Below are 15,897 nucleotides of genomic sequence, written 5' to 3' on the forward strand. Positions count from 1 at the left end.
GACTCGTGGGTGGTGGGACCACTGTAGGTCTCGAGAGGGTCATCGGGGGAGCGTTTGTCCATGGCGTTGTGTCAGGGTGTCAGTGAGAAAACCCATCCTGTCGGTGGTGAAGGAAGTTGGCTGGGGTGTTGTGGGCACCTGAGGTTCCTGGGGAACTGGGGGTGCCAGGTGTGCAGACTGCCTTCTCAAGGGCTCCTCAGAATTTCATGTCACTAATCTGTCAAAAATGAGTCAAATTAGTCAGCAAATGCAAAGTAAAACAGACATTCCTTGTAAACTAATGAATGAATAGATGAGAACATCAGCGTGTTCTGTCCCCTCTGAGGTAGCTTATGAGCTAGGTATTTACAAATGGAGGCACTAACAACCGTCCTTTTGTCAGTGGCCCGACTTCAAGTGAGAAATCTCTGGCTCGCCTAATAATTGTGAAGATTTAAAGGAAAAGTTTGAGACAAGCACTGAAAAGGAACTGACAGTGTGTTGTGCCCCAGGTGTCCCGCGACGGTGGCATCACCTCCCCCGCCACCGAGGGCCGGGGCGGCAGCGACGCAGTGGAAGGAGGCCGGACGGCTCTGGACAACAAGACCTCCCTCCTCAACACCCAGCCCCCGCGTGCCTTCCCGGGGCCACGGGCGCGGGACTACAGCCCCTACCCCTACTCGGACACCATCAGCAGCTACGACAAGACGGCCCTGAAGGAGGCTGTGTTCGACGATGACATGGAGCAGCTGCGAGACGGTCTGTCTCTCCCGGTGCCACTCCCACCCCCCACCCCCCAACCAGGGCAGCTCCGGGCACGCAAGGGTGGACTGGGGGCCTGCTCTGCTCAGTCGTCTGTGTGCCTGGGCGCGGCGGCACACAGAGGATCCATGGGGAAGGCCTTGTGAGGAACCACGACCCGGGCGGCGGTGAGAGCGGGGCGTGGGCAATGGGGCGCCCAGGTGCAGCCTCTGGTGTGCGCTGTCCCGTCCAGCTCTGTGGCCGGGAGGCCCGGACCCCTGTTGGGTGGCTTCCCGCTGCTCTCTCAGCAGCATTTGAGCCAGGTCTCCCGAGCTGCTTGTGTCACCTTCGCTGCTGTGGGTGGGGAGGGGATCTAACCTGCCCTGGGCACCTGCGTGGCGTGTGCTGGCTGCTGAGACAGGGATCATTCCCATCATACGGGTTAGGAGACTGAGGTCCAGAAAGGTGAAGTTACTGCTCCAAGTATAATAACACACTTGATATGGAGCAGAACTGGTCTGGGTTTTTTTCTGACACTTGTGTTAAGACCAGTGTCCATTACTGAGTAACAAGTGAGTGAGTACCTATTGCTGTGAAGTATTTTTATCTGGAAGTTATTTTTTTCTCTTTTCACCTCACTGGCGTGTTCATGTGTTTTGGTTTATTTCAACTTAATAATTAATTTAAAAAATCTTATATATGTATACTTTGTTTCCAAGCCTGCTATTTTATGTTGTTTTCAATTTTGAATGAAGAATTATATTAGGACCTTAAATCAGAATTCTAAGCAGTTAACATTCAGTGAAGGCCTACTGTGTGTCGCAAAGGTTGTGGCTTGCCAGGGCTGGCTGTGCAGGGAAACGAGACACAGCCCCCGGCCCCAGAGTGCAAGGCCCCGTCAGGGGAAACAGGCTCATCGTGGTCGCAGGCGTAGAGGCGAGGGCCATGTTAGCAGTGGCTGCTGGATCCAGGGGAACATGAAAGGAAGAAAACTGCGCTCTCGGTGGATCAGGCAGTGATGCGACCCTAAGACAGAAGAGAAGGCCTTCCACGGTCTGAAAGGACAAGTAGCTTCGGGGCTTGAGAGCCTGACCCCTTGGCTGTTGATTGCTACTTGCCAGTGGGGAGCAGGTCGGTCTGTACCCAGCCGTCCATCTGCTGGGCAGGAGGCTGGTGGTGGAGGGTTGACTTGGACTTGCGCTGCCTAGGAGTTGTGGACCGTTGCCTTTCTTTGCTCATAGAGCTGGCACGGCGTTTAACTTACCCAGTTGTTGGTCTTGTTTAAGACAGACTGGAGATTGAGATGTTGGCTGTAATTTATCCACTAACCATATGCTAAAAGGCGTAAAGGAAAAGGTAGGATGGCAGGGGCGGAGATGAGAGGGTTCTTGAAGACGTCAACTTTCTCATTCTTAGAAGCTAAAGAAATATGTGAGTACAAATTTAGGTTCCTAATGATTTGTCTTTGTTTTTTCATCCTTTCTACTTAAAGTGAATATTCAGAGTTGAGGTCTCTTAAAACGGGGGTCCCCACCCCCTGGGCCGTGGACCGGTACCAGTCCGTGGCCTGTTAGGAACCGGGCCGCACAGCAGGACACGTGAGCGACGGGCGAGCGAGCGAGGCTTCATCTGCTTCCCATCGCTCACGTCACCGCCTGGACCATCCCCCACCCCCAGCCCCAGTCCGGGGAAAAATTGTCTTCCACGAAACCGGTCCCTGGTTCCAAAAAGGTTGGGGACCACTGTCTTAAAAGAACACAGAAAGAGAAAGGATATGTCCCTCTTCCATATCAACCACACACAAGTCCCTGCAAGCAGTTACGCTACGTGATGTTGGCAGGCCTGGCCGTCTGTGAAATAGGAGGGAAAGAGGCTGGTCAGGTCGGGAAGGGCGCTGCGTGTTGGTCCCGGAGCACTGGACACCTGTTCTCACCCGTTCTCACAGTTAACCTGGCTAGGTGACCTGCTGGGGGTGTGACGTGAGGCCAGCGCCCAGCGCGGCCCACCTCCTGGAGTCAGGAGGGCGGGGGTGCTGAGCATCTGTCTTGTGTCCCCCAAGTGCCCATTGACCACTCGGACCTGGTGGCGGACCTCCTGAAAGAGCTGTCCAACCACAACGAGCGGGTGGAGGAGCGCAAGGGCGCCCTGCTGGAGCTGCTCAAGATCGCGCGCGAGGACAGCCTGGGTGTCTGGGAGGAGCACTTCAAGACTGTCCTGCTACTGCTGCTGGAGACGCTGGGGGACAAGGACGTGAGTGACCCCCCCTCCCCTCCCCCCTCTCTCCCTCCCTTTCACTCCCCTCTCTCCTCCTCCCTCCCCTCCCTTCCCTCCCCTCCCCCTTCCCCCTCTCCCCCTCCCCTCCCCCCTTCCCCCTCTCCCCCTCCCCTCCCCCCTTCCCCCCTCTCCCCCTTCCCTCCCCCTCTCTCCCCTCCCCTCCCTCCTCCCTCCCCTCCCCCTCCCCCTCTCTCCCCCTCCCCTCCCTCCTCCCTCCCCTCCCCCTACCCCTCTCTCCCTCCCCTTCCCTCCCTCTCCCCTCCCCCGCCTCCCTCCCCTCCCTCTCTCCCCTCCCCCTTCTCCCCTCCCCCTCCCTCTCTCCCCCTCCCCCTCCCTCCCACTCCCTCCCCCCTCCCCTCCTGGGTGGCCAGGCCTGGGCCCACAGCTCCCCTCCACTCCTGTGCTGTGCTTCCTGTTGGCACCAAGACAGCTTTCAGGTTTTCTGGACCCAGTCAGTTAGCGGAGACAGGCCCCACCCTGGCCTCCACGCAGGTTTTTCTGTTATTGGGTTTGTAGTCGTTGAGGGAGACGTGCTCCCTCTTTGGTCCCTTTCACAAAATTTCTTAAGACTTTGCTAGTGTAGGAATGTGGCTTGTTGTTTTATGATGGGGTTTTCTTCCTTAGGAGTTTTATTTATGCTTCACACGCAGTTGAGAAATCAGAGGCTCACTTTTGGAAGACCATACGAAACCCTACTAAAGGCGCCTTCCCTGGGGCTCTGTGTTGGTTCACCCCTGCACTGTTAACCGTTCCAGCGACAGGTCCCAGAAGCAGAGATCATTACTGTTTTCTGTTATCGTCCATTATTATTTTTAACGTAGAAAGCTGTCTCCACGCGGTGACACTTGAATGTGACTCTTCAAGGGGTGAGCACCCTGATCAGAGGCCCACCTCCCCCCACCCCCGCCTGCTGTGCAGCCGCTCCCTTGTGTGTGTGGCAGCAGGAGTAAATGTTAGGACTTCCCTGGATTAAAGTCTAGAAGTAAAACTCCATCTCTGTGCTCCAGGCTTCGTGTAGGTCAGCAGAAGCACAAGTACAGTAAGTGTGGTGAACAGCTCAAGGGGTAGGACCAGACAGATTTCGAGGAAGTTGGGCACGGCCCAGGGCAGAGGTCATGCCCAGGTCACGTTGATGGTGATCTTAATGGAAGACAGGTGAGCAGAGGCTGGCGAATGTCATGGTGACTCCAGTTGCTCTCTGGTGCTTAGGGACGCATGGTTTGGTGTGGGGTTAATCAAGGTAGAAGAACGGCGATGACTTTTCTTAAGACAAAGTACCTGTTGGCACCTGAAGCGCTTCTAGTGGTTGGCCTTGTCAGGAGGAGAAACGATGTCATGGAGAGGGCAGGGGGTGGTGTGTGAGCCTGTGGCTGGTGCAGGTGAGTGGCAGAGAATCAGAATGTTCTGTCTGGTGTAAACCCCATTCTCTGTTGTTGAGATTAGGGGTCTGTTTGGAATGGCTTTCCTCCATACTCATGACTCAGGCCTCAAGTAGCTGGAGTTCTGTACACGTTCCCCTCGCCCATGACCTGCTCACGTAGAAGGTCAGGAATATCGGCAGGTCTCCCACTGTCCTGAGAGAGTCCACTGTCTGACAGGTCGTGTCGATGAAACATGTAGGTGCCCTTTACATAGGGCATAGGGCTGTCCTTTTACATAGTTTACAGATACACACCTGAGCCTCAGAAAATCCGGAGCCGCCCCCCGGGAGACTGATAGTGAACTTACCAGTCGTCCTCATTTGGTCTCATTCAGGAAGCCTTCCTGGGGTCCCTCTCAGGTGCCGGGTCCCGGGATGTCCCCGCAGGCACAGCGCCCACCCTCGTGGGAGCCTCCGTCCAGGAAGCCTGGCGTCCATGTCACGGTGCCTGCAGGGCGCTAGGGACCCAGGCCTGGGAGCCGGTCTCGGGGCCCCGCTGGCCATGTGCGCAGAGAGGCGCCGCGAGGCGTTTGCTGATATCCGTCTCTCCTCTGCCCCAGCACTCCATCCGCGCGCTGGCACTCAGGGTGCTGCGGGAGACCTTGAGAAGCCAGCCAGCAAGGTTTAAACACTACGCGGAGCTGACGATCATGAAGACGCTGGAAGCCCACAAAGACTCCCACAAGGAGGTGAGCCAGCCTCTGGCGCACAGCCCTGCCGCCGCGGGGTCTGAGCAGCGCTGCGGGCCCAGTGCCCCGGCGGCAGGGCTCTCTGAGCCTCATCCGGGCGGGTCTGCCCTTTCCCCTGGGGTCAGGGTGGGGATGGAGATGTGCAAGCCTCGCTCTGGGCCCTCGGCCAGGCTCCCTCACCCGCAGGGCCCCGCTCTCCTCGGGGGACTGTCACCCCACCGCCGCACACGGGAGAGCTAGGTGAGGCCGGAGCGTGCGGGCGGGCTCCCCCTACAGGCTCGAAGGACTGGAGGCGGCCCGCCCGCTCTGCGGGCTCCGGACGCGTGAGGCATCCGCACTCTCCTCGGGCTCCCGTCACGGGGCAGGGAGGGCGCGGTTCTGGGCCCGACGCGTGTGCACGCAGAGGACAGTCCGTGAGTCCTCGTCCAGTTGCTTGCTGGACTGTCCCGGGGCCTGCCGCCCACAGTCCTCTGCGTATCGAGAGATGGGAGGTGGGGTGGGTGGAGCGCCCTAAAGGGAGATGGTTTCAGGGACGCCTGCCAGTGAAAGGCACTGTGGCAAACAACCGTCTAGTTCCAGGTTTGGAAAACTTAACTTGGCGAAACAGTGGGTTTGACCCCGAAGTGAGACATAAGCATGTGTCAGTTCAATCTTTTGGCTCCCGTGTGACTCTCGCGAGCACAGCCGTGGATTAAAGGAACTGTGATTAGAGCAGTTCTTCTCTTCACAGCGAGAATCAGACCCTGAATCATGGCTTTTTCCTCTGTTCAGCAATTATGTGGCTACTGAACAGAGACCGGTCTGGCCCCCTCAGGTTCCCACCACAACTGCAGGCTCAGCGAGGTTGAGGGCGTCCCTCTGGCCGGGCATCTCTCCACCCAGCAGTCCTAGTGCCACACAGGTGCATGAATGATGGGTGTGTGTGCAAACCACTCACTCACACCTCCGGGATCCAGCTTGGTTGCCTGATGGCGACAGCACCTACTCGTGTTTGAACAAAACGCTTTCCACTTCAGATAACTCATCTGAAAAATGTGAGGACCAGGTAAGCTAACAGTAGTCACCGTAATTATTCCCAGGTGAGGAAGAAGGTCCAGGAGGTCCCATCCTTTGTCAGGTGGTGCACACGTGGCAGTTCCTGGCAGAACCAAGATGTGAACCAGGTCGTGTGTCTTTTAAGGGGCAACTGGTCTGTGCTGACTCTTTTTTTTTTTTTTTTTAACCACAATAGCTTCTCCTTAATGAGAATACATGATGAAAAAAATGACATGAAATGGACGTTCTTTTACATACGTACGATGTCAGTTGTTTTCAGAGGGGAGGACATATTGAGACTGTGACTCTGAGGTGAAACAAAGCCACCTGCACGGTGTGGCGGTCACTAGCCATCCCCTTGGCAGACGTCTGTCTTTACAGTGGCCGTCCTGATCGTAACCTCCAGGATTTGGACGGTGGACCCGGAGAAGTATACGTTACCAGAAGTTGCTCTTTACTGTTTACGTGAGAGATCTTGTTGTTTTCCCCTGCAAAGCGAGAGACTGAGGAGAGAACGTTCTTCGCTTTGAAGTCCTTTAGGTTGCGTAAGGGACACAAGCAGAAAACACCTGCTGCTTAAAGCAAACGTAGCAGCACTCAGTTGCCGTGGAATTCTTGTAACCCAAGGGTCTCCACGCGGCTGTCACTGATTTCCTGATAAGCAGGTTGAGGAAATACTGTGTTCTGAAATGAGTGCGGTTTACTGGCAGGCCTCCCCTGCTTTGCATGCTTTCAGACTCACCTTGACTTGGTGCCCTTGTCGTTTTCCTTATGAAACTTCACGCTGTCACTTTGCCCGAAGCTTCTAACTTGGGCACCTGTATGTTTTGGTGTTAGGTATCGTTTTCGCTTTTGTTTTTCTTTTCCTTTAAAACTCTTCCATGTGGTCTTTCTCTGGCTTTGCCAATCCGCGTTTGTTTTTAGGCCGGATAGTTAGACGCACAGGGTCTGTCTGGTAGCCGTTGTGCTGGCATAGCCCACACAGTATGTCTCTGGTTGCTACGTTTTCTCGTCTGCACATTCAAACATCATTCCCACATTTATTGACTGGAAAGGAGCCGAGGTGTTTCTAGACCCGGTTACTAGTCAGACAGGGGCCAGTCTCTCTTCCCGTCTAAATTGGCATTCCCAAAGTGTGCTCCTCCCGGCGACAGCTCTGGGCACCTCCTTCTCGTTACAGCTGGTTGGTTTTGTGTCCACAGGCAAAACCCAGGCTTTGGCAGATGAAGGAGTTGGACCGGCAGGTGGACACAGAGCGGCTGTGAGAGCGCTTGTCACCACACATGTCTTTCCTTGGCCGCTGTGGCCGGGGCCCCGCCAGCGTGCGCACTGTAGTTCTGGCCGCGGGGCTGTAGCAATGAAGCACTTCTTGAAATGCAGTTTCTATACGTTGAAAGGTGTCATAAGGCCCTTAGGGAAGATGCATAAAGCAGGGCTGAGGATAAGACGGCTTGTTTGTCACCGATAAGCCAGGGACTGTGTTCCCAGGGTCTTCAACAGGAGCTATGAGTGCAAGACACTTTTGTCCCACACTGAAACGTGCCGGGCACTGAATCTGTCTCAGGCATCGTTCATCATAAGCTAACGGAGGTGTTTTACAGTAAGCAAGATAGAGGATTCGGGTACCGGTTTAAAGTTTTTATTTTAAAAGTTGGTATTGGGAATTCCCTGGTGGTCCAGTGGTTCGGACTCAGCGCTTTCACTGCCGAGGGCCTGGGTTCGATCCCTGGTCGGGGTACTAAGATCCCATAAACCTCGCAGCGTGGCCCAAAAAGTAATTAAATAAATAATTAAAAGTTGGTGTTTGTCCGGTTAGACAGTTTTCATATTTCCTATTTGAATAAGTAAATCTCTTTCATTGTCTAGCTCCTTATTTTTATCTTTTTAGTAAATAAAATTTGCTATTGAGTTTCAGTAGCTCATTAATGAAGTTACTATGGTATACCATAGTGTTAGCTTTTAGCAAACATCCGAAGGGGTGAAGGGCTTGATAGTGACCTTTTAAAATCTTATGCCCCCTTTTCTGTTTTTCAAGAAAAGCTCCATTAATGTTAACACTTTTTATCTGAGAACTTGAAATCCGTTTGTTGGGGCTGGTACAGAACCTCTCCTTCAATGATTACGAGAAGATTTAGAGCTAAGAAGAGCACTGATACTTCGCATGCGATTCTGGGGTCAGTGGGAGCGCGAATCTAGAGGGGGAAAGCCTGGTTTTCGGTCCAGCATCTGACCTCCAGCCCAGCTGTCGGTTTGATCCCTTCTGTCTAAGCCTGTGTAGCGTGGCCGCCTCGAGAATCAGACACGGGACATGGAAGCATGCTTCTAACACCGTCAGGCACTGTACCAGTATTGCTACGTAAAGCCGTCTTCAGACATCCGTACCGTCTCAGAGGCACTCGTTTCAGTAGCTGCTGCTCCCAGGCACTGCGGCTTACACGTGGTACCCAGAGTGCTGGGGTCCTTGCTCGCCGTTCTGTTTAAACTTGAGAGGAGCACCAACTCTGTTTCTTTGAAGATGTTCTATACTTGAGACTTTTTGCTGACCTCGGCCACGTTAATGAATATTCCATTACATTTTCCTGTTAAAAAGAGGAAAATATCAGCTTCGTTTTATGTCACTCCAGGAGGTCACCAGACATTTCTTGCCCCACAGCAGCCTTGGTGTTTAAGGCATCAGAATCCAGCCTCAGGCGGTTTGGCTTGTTTGGAAAGTTTGAGTCTCAGGTAAATATGAAACAACCACTGTTACGTCTCCCGGGGTTTTATTTTGAAATCATTTCTAATTAGTTTTATGATTGCAAGGAATTAAAAAAGCAAAGCCAGACTAAATTTATTTTTACAATAGAACTTTTCGGGGACCTCTTGGCAAATATCACAGCCTGAGCAAAGCAGCAGCGTGTCAGAGAGAAAGCACTTTAGCGAGCTGACGTTGTGCTTCAAATACCAATTAGAATCACTCTCTGACCATGGCTCACCCAGGCCCCCCGCATCTGGAGTGGCCCTGAGAAGCCACGTGGGGCAGCGGCCGTGTGTCAGTGGGTTCTGAAGAACAGTGCATTGTGTGAGCGTGGAAAGGTTATTTCACCTCCCTGGACCTTGGGTTTCTAATCTGTTAGCCCAGGGAGTGGACTGCATGCTTATCTGTGTGTCGTCCGGCCTCAGGATAATGGAGGAGGCTGCTGAGTAACAAACCTCAACCTTTCTAGATTCTAAGTCTCCAGTCTTCTTTGGGCCCAGTCTTGGGATATAGCCAGAGGCCCTATTTCCTTTGTAACCTTCAGCCTTTTAACAAAAAGACAAAACCAGAGACCTGTATAGTCGTTTAAAAGGTCAAAGTTGCTGAGCCAGACCGTCTGACACTCGTAGCACAAACTGGTAAATGTCCCATTAGTGCGTGGGTCGCAGGGCGGTGCTCAGACCTAAAGGAACTTACACGGCTTAGGTGATGTTAGAGCAGAGGAATCCACGTGGGGTCCATAGAGAAGTGTGCTGGGAGTCTGGGGCAGTTCGAGAGGATGCTGGCGGTGAGCCAAGCAGCGAGGCCCAGGGCCGTGGGCCGGGAGGACACAGCTGGGCTGGACCGTCTGGACCCACCCCGCCACAAGTGGAGGTCCCATCGCCCACCCTGCCGGGTGGTTGGGACATGCCAAGCATGGTGTCCAGTCCTGAGTGGTGGCGGCCGCTGCCTCACGGTTACTCAGGGTGAGGGGACACGGCCCCTCCTCTCTGATGGGCCCAGCCTCCTAAGACCAGACGTGACACCTGCCCTTTAGCTCCCGTAGCCTCAGAGCGTCTTACTAAGAGAGGAAACCCTGTCTGCAGAAAGCAGTCGGGGGGCCCTTGTTTAATGTCAGAACCCTGGAGTCTGGAAACTTGGGTCCTCATCCTACTTTGGCCAGTCACGTGGCTGGGGACGGGACGCAGCTCTGGACGCCGGAAGTGCTGGCACCCGGGGTGACCTGGGACGCCCTGCGAGGCCTGCCCTGCAGGGCTGGCCTCAGAGTCGGGCGGCGAGGAGGCTAGCACTGTGAACACTGAAGACACTGTCTTTTATCCTCTTCCAGTGGAGAAATAGACCGGTTCTGAGAAGAATTGTGCCTGAGGTTTTTCAGTTTTACATAAAGCAGACATAACCGCATTTCTCGAACTATATCTCAGAACGCTATCGAAATTTGGGTGAATAAACTTTGGGCTGTGTCTCTGGGCTCCCGCGTCGGCTGAATCTCTCGGCATCTCCACTGGAGGGGCCGTCACACTCCCACACTTGAGGCCGGGAACACCAGGAGTTGATGGATTTGGGAGGCGCGGAAGGAGTTCTGTGCGCGGCCCACCTTCCGCCTCCCAGGCTCTTCCGAGGGGCCAGCCATCCGGGCGTCCGAGGCGTCCTCCAGGGTGGGGACACGGCCCCCTCCTGGGCGCCCACCCTGTGACTCCGTGGCATTGTCCCCCATCGGCCCTGATTCTATCCCTTGGGGTGGGACAGAATAAGTCTCCCACCTCGGAGCCTTTCCGCGTTCGAGACGGTGTTGCCCTGAATGCGCTGCTCCAGGGCGGGGGCTGTGATGGCCGTGTGGTCAGAGACCATCCGTGCAGGCTATACCGTCTGAAATTGTACGTGTGCGTTTTCCGGGAGAAAGTCCTCATCAGCGAGGTCTGGGAGATAAGGTTTCACGCTCCAAACTGATGTAAGCATTCTAGATTCGCATCCCCCGTCATTTTACTGATGAGGGAAACTGAGGCCCAGACAGTAGAAGAAACTCCTCCCACGTTCACCTCACTAGTTGATGGCAGAGCCAGGTCCCCGAACTTGGACCCTGAAGGTTGTTCCTTTCCTCCCCACCCCCGTCCCGTGGTGCCAGGTCCGGCAGACAGGGGACTCGCATGCTGGGTTCAGGTCCCCGGTGGCGCCCGCCTGAGCTGGCAGCAGGCAGAGCAGTGCTGCCCACACCCCTGCCCCGCCCCACCAGAGACACAGCCGCCCCTCCACGGTGGGTGCACCACGCTGGTGGGCACACGCCGGGCACCTGGCCTGTCTGGTGAGGCCTCCCCGGCCTTCCCCAGAAGGTGGCGCCAGCCTCCCCCTTCGGGAGCCACAGTTCCTGAACACCCGCTGGCTGGCTGGCTGGCTTTTAGTCAGCCAGTTAGGCTGCCGCATCGGTGACAGAGCCCAGTCAAACCCTGTGAACTTAAAACACGCAGTCCAAATTTTGACAGGCTCTGTGCTCTCAAAGAAACCTTATCTTTAAGCAAACATTCATCAATATTCTGAGTAATGATCTCATTTTTTAAAAAGTTAGATAAGGAAATTATGCTTTTCCTAGCTAGACACTGTTATTTCACTAACTTTGAAAAAGCAGAATTCCTGTGTTCCCTACCAGACTGCAGCAAAGTCAGCAGAACTAGAACAGTCTTGGTCACTTGGGGTAGATGACAGCCCAGAAGGCTGCCTGATCCCCCTTGCTCTCATCAGCATCCCTGCCCCCCTGGAAAACATCTTTGCCGCCTCTGGCCACCTTGTCTGCTAGACAGTACTGTCCTCCTTCCTCTCTGCTGCCCGTGTTTACTTTTGCTCTCTGTTTGCTTACACTTATAATCTTTGCTTCTTATGTTACACAGAACACAGGGGCAAAACCTAAAGTTCACCCTGAATCAGGCAGCAGGCCAGCCGCTGGGAGCTTGGCATGTAGAGGGAAGTTGAGAACGCCGACCCGCCTTGCCAAAAACAGCATCTGTCTTGGGAAACTTGTTCTAACCTCAGTGAAAGAGGGGGCCTCAGACGGGCCTTCTTAAAGCGCAGCTTCTGGCATTTTCTTTTCAGGCATTTTCAGAAAACCTACATTTGATTAAATGCTTCCTGCAAGCGACGTCAAGAATTTGTGGAGTTTTATATGACAAAGTTCTCCTTGGGTTTGGGTTTCAGCTCAGCAGACCTGAGAAGGTCTGTTTCCCAGCAGCTCCCTGCAGGGTAACTCCTGTGACCTGGATGATAGCAGAGCGTGGGGAGGTTGGGGGGAGGAGGGGACCCTTCGTGTTAGAGTCTCGCTGTGAACCTGGCCATTTATTTCCCTGAGAGGCGCCGGGAGGTTTCTAGTTTGCTCCTCTCAAGACTTAAGTGGCGCTGCTGGGACTTGAACCCCAGTCTGTCTCCCAAGCCAGTGTCTTCCCGCCCACTGATCTGTGCCCACCTCCTGGTGGTCTCCTGAATTCCCCTACATCAGTGTTTTCCAACTTGAATATTGTCTATGAAATCATCCAGTATTTCATTTCATTTTTTTTTTCCATGTTTAAAAACTAAGACCTCAGGTTTCGTCAGTTAGTTACTATCACTCAACTTTCTGACCAGTATGTTGTGACACCTGTAAACAGTGGTTTCTTACAGTAGAAGGGCATTGGTGTCCCACTGCGGGACCCGATTGGAGAAGGGACGGGCCCCCTCTTCCACCGTCTGCCTAGCCGTGTATAACACGCCAGACGCCTGGCTCTGCCAGGTCCGCCGTGGACTGACCACACTCTCAGGGACATGCCTGAGCTCAGGAGGAAGCACAGCACTTCATCTAGTAATTGTTGCGTGATGGAGCCCTTCTAAGCAATATGCTGTCCCTCTCCAAACAAACTGATCGCTGAGCATTTAAATACACACACACACACACATACATACACACACACACACACACTGTGGGGAAATGAGTTGGACAGACACTGAGCACCTAGTGTATGATGATGGACACTGCTGGGCATGGGGACAGAAGGGTGGCCGACATGGGAGCTTGCCTTCAAGGAGCCCTTAGTCTAGTGGGGAGATGGTGTCAGCAGAGCAATGAAGTGCAGTGATCAGGGTGCCCCGGGGGTTCCGTGGGGGTGAGGGGGACCTGCCCGGCCAGGTCACTAGCGCAAGTGAGCAACTTTCAGGAAGAGTGAAGGGAGCTGGCGGGGGCCCACAGCGGCTGGCAGGGTGCATCTTTGCCCAGTGTTCTCGCACAGGCCTCGTTTCCTTGCGTGCCTGGTCATCGGGGTGGCCCTTTGGAGTGAGTATTGGACCGGGCAGACCCCTGGGCGTAGGCCCTGGGCCTCTGGACCGAGCCCTGGAGCCTTGTGGGGCACCTCAGTGGCCCAGCCCCACTTCTCTGCTGTTCCTCCACCAAGGCCGAGCTCGGAGCCACACGGGCTCTGCAGCTACAGTCGTTGCTGTGTCATCTTTCTTAATCCAGATAGCTGTAAAAGTAGGTGTTTTGTTAATCCCCACTATGGAATTTTAAAAAATTGAGGCTCCTCTTGGTAGAGGAATGAACTGAGGTGCGTCTGCTGCGCTGCTCTCAAGAGGCTGAGCGTGTGTCTGTCTGACTCTGCCCTTCTCGGGGTGAGAGGTTAAAGGTCATGTAGGCACAGCAGACTCTCTGCTGTCAGGGGACCTGAGTGGGACAAACCGCAGTTCATAGGCGACGGAGTTGGCAGGAGAAACCTCACGATGGGCTTCCTTTAGTCTCATTTCCGTGTGTGTGTCTGTGTATGTCTGTGTGTATATGTGTGTGTGTCTGTATATATGTGTGTGTATGTGTGTGTATGTATGTGTCTATATATGTGTGTACATATGTGTATGTGTGTATGTGTGTGTCTGTTATGTGTGTATATCTGTGTGTCTGTATATGTATGTGTGTATGTGTGTCTGTATATGTGTGTGTCTATATGTGTGTCTGTGTGTATTGTGTATATGTGTGTATGTGTATCTGTGTCTGTGTATATGTGTGTGTATATCTGTGTATGTGTGTGTGTCTGTGTATGTGTATATCTGTGTGTCTTTGTGTATGTGTGTGTATATCTGTGTGTGTGTATATATATGTGTGTATGTGTGTATATCTGTGTGTGTATGTGTGTGTCTGTATGTGTGTGTGTGTATGTTTGTGTCTGTGTATATGTCTGTGTGTGTATATGTGTGTGTCTGTGTGTATATATGTGTGTGTCTGTGTATGTGTGTATGCGTGTCTGTGTGTATATGTGTGCATGTGAGTGTGTGTGCATGTGAGTATGTGTGTATATGTGTGTATGTGTGTATATATGTGTGTGTGTCTGTGTGTATATGTGTGTCTGTGTGTCTGTATATGTGTGTGTGTATATATGTGTGTCTGTGTGTATATATGTGTGTGTCTGGGTGTGTGTGTGTGTCTGTGTGTATATATATGTATGTGTATGTGTGTGTATGATGTGTGTGTCTGTGTATATATGTGTATGTGTGTCTGAGTGTGTATGCGTGTCTGTGTATGTATATGTGTGTATGTGTGTATATTTGTGTGTGTCTCTGTGTGTATATATGTGTGTGTGTATGTCTGTGTGTCTGTGTGTGTGTCTGTGTGTCTGTGTGTATATATATGTATGTGTATATGTGTGTGTATGATGTGTGTGTCTGTGTATATATGTGTATGTGTGTCTGAGTGTGTATATGTGTGTGTGTGCGTGTCTGTGTGTGTATATGTGTGTATGTGTGTATATTTGTGTGTGTCTCTGTATATATGTGTGTGTGTGTGTGTGTGTCTGTGTATGTCTGTGTGTCTATGTGTGTGTGTGTGTCTGTGTGTCTGCGTGTGTGTGTCTGTGTGGGGAGTGAGAGGCCCTGAGCATGACTGGTGACTAGTGACCGCTTGCTGGTGGGGCTGGAGCCTTAGGAGCCCCGTGGGCCACCAGAGAAGCCTCCTGCTTCCTGTCCCTCACCAGCCACCTCCTGAGCCTTTGCCTCCTCCTGTGCCCGCCCCACGTGGACCAGCCGGCCCTGACAGGCCCTGAGCTCAGCTCAGCTGCTGCCGCACGGGAGTGCGCAAACACACACGGCACAGATACAGCGGGGGGAGGGCAGTAGGGGAAGACGGCCCGGGCTGTCAGGTTTCTAAGGTCCTTAGGAGCCGGAGAGTAGGACACGGCTCTTCTGGAGTACGGCTGCCCCCTACGGCCAGCCCACCCGGCTGACGCTGTTGGAGCGAAAGCGCAGCCGGGCCGGGGCCGGGGACCGCCCAGCGCGGAGCGTCGCGAGCCTGTCCCTGGGCCTGTGAACTCGGGCGGCAGCGCTGTCTGGCGTGGCTGGAGCTCACCCACGCGCGGGCCGTGTTTCAGGTGGTGAGGGCTGCCGAGGAGGCCGCCTCCACGCTGGCCAGCTCCATCCACCCGGAGCAGTGCATCAAAGTGCTGTGCCCCATCATCCAGACGGCCGACTACCCCATCAACCTGGCCGCCATCAAGATGCAGACCAAAGTCGTCGAGAGGATCGCCAAGGAGGCCTTGCTGCAGCTCCTCGCGGACATCATCCCGGGCCTGCTGCAGGTGGGCCCCCGAGGGGTGGGCGGGACGACCGGGCGGTGCAGCCCCTGCCTCTTCTGGCCCACCCTCTGCTGAACACACAGGAAGATCTTCCTGGCAGCCCAGGCCTGTGGCTCACAGAAGGAACTTTACTGTGAACATGTTTTGATCTTTCTTCATTGTTCCTTCCTTACTGCACCGCAGTGGGCCCAGCCCTGGGCAGGGTGGGCCGTGGAGCCCAGCATCAAACAGTGGTCCTGGCTCTCATCCGTCCAGCTAATATTAATTGAAAACCCTCGTTGAGCATGAGGCGTTGAATTAAGTAGACTCCGGAAGACGAGGTGTTTTCCACTGTTGGGACCCTACCTCACGGAGTCTCCAGCCCGCTCCAGGACCCGGTACAGCCGTACAGACGGCCGTGGGTGAGGGCGGGTGCCGTGTGCTGAGTTGCTGCCACGGGGGTTCAGGTAGGGGTTT

The 15,897-nt window shown here is 54.0% G+C and overlaps 1 protein-coding gene across 12 annotated transcripts in view; it reads left to right on the forward strand.

Moving 5' to 3' along the window:
• The window catches only part of CLASP1 (cytoplasmic linker associated protein 1), a 267,526-nt gene that overhangs the window by 234,316 nt on the left and 17,313 nt on the right, over window positions 1-15,897 (forward strand). For all 12 annotated transcript variants that reach the window (XM_079924259.1, XM_079924263.1, XM_079924261.1 and 9 more), the window contains 4 exons: window positions 492-738; window positions 2,780-2,970; window positions 4,975-5,103; window positions 15,238-15,444. In XM_079924259.1, coding sequence (XP_079780385.1) covers window positions 492-738; window positions 2,780-2,970; window positions 4,975-5,103; window positions 15,238-15,444 — 774 coding nt within the window. The remainder of the gene's footprint in view (window positions 1-491; window positions 739-2,779; window positions 2,971-4,974; window positions 5,104-15,237; window positions 15,445-15,897) is intronic.

This window comes from Stenella coeruleoalba (assembly GCF_951394435.1).
Source record: "Stenella coeruleoalba genome assembly, chromosome: 6".
Taxonomy (NCBI): domain Eukaryota; kingdom Metazoa; phylum Chordata; class Mammalia; order Artiodactyla; family Delphinidae; genus Stenella; species Stenella coeruleoalba.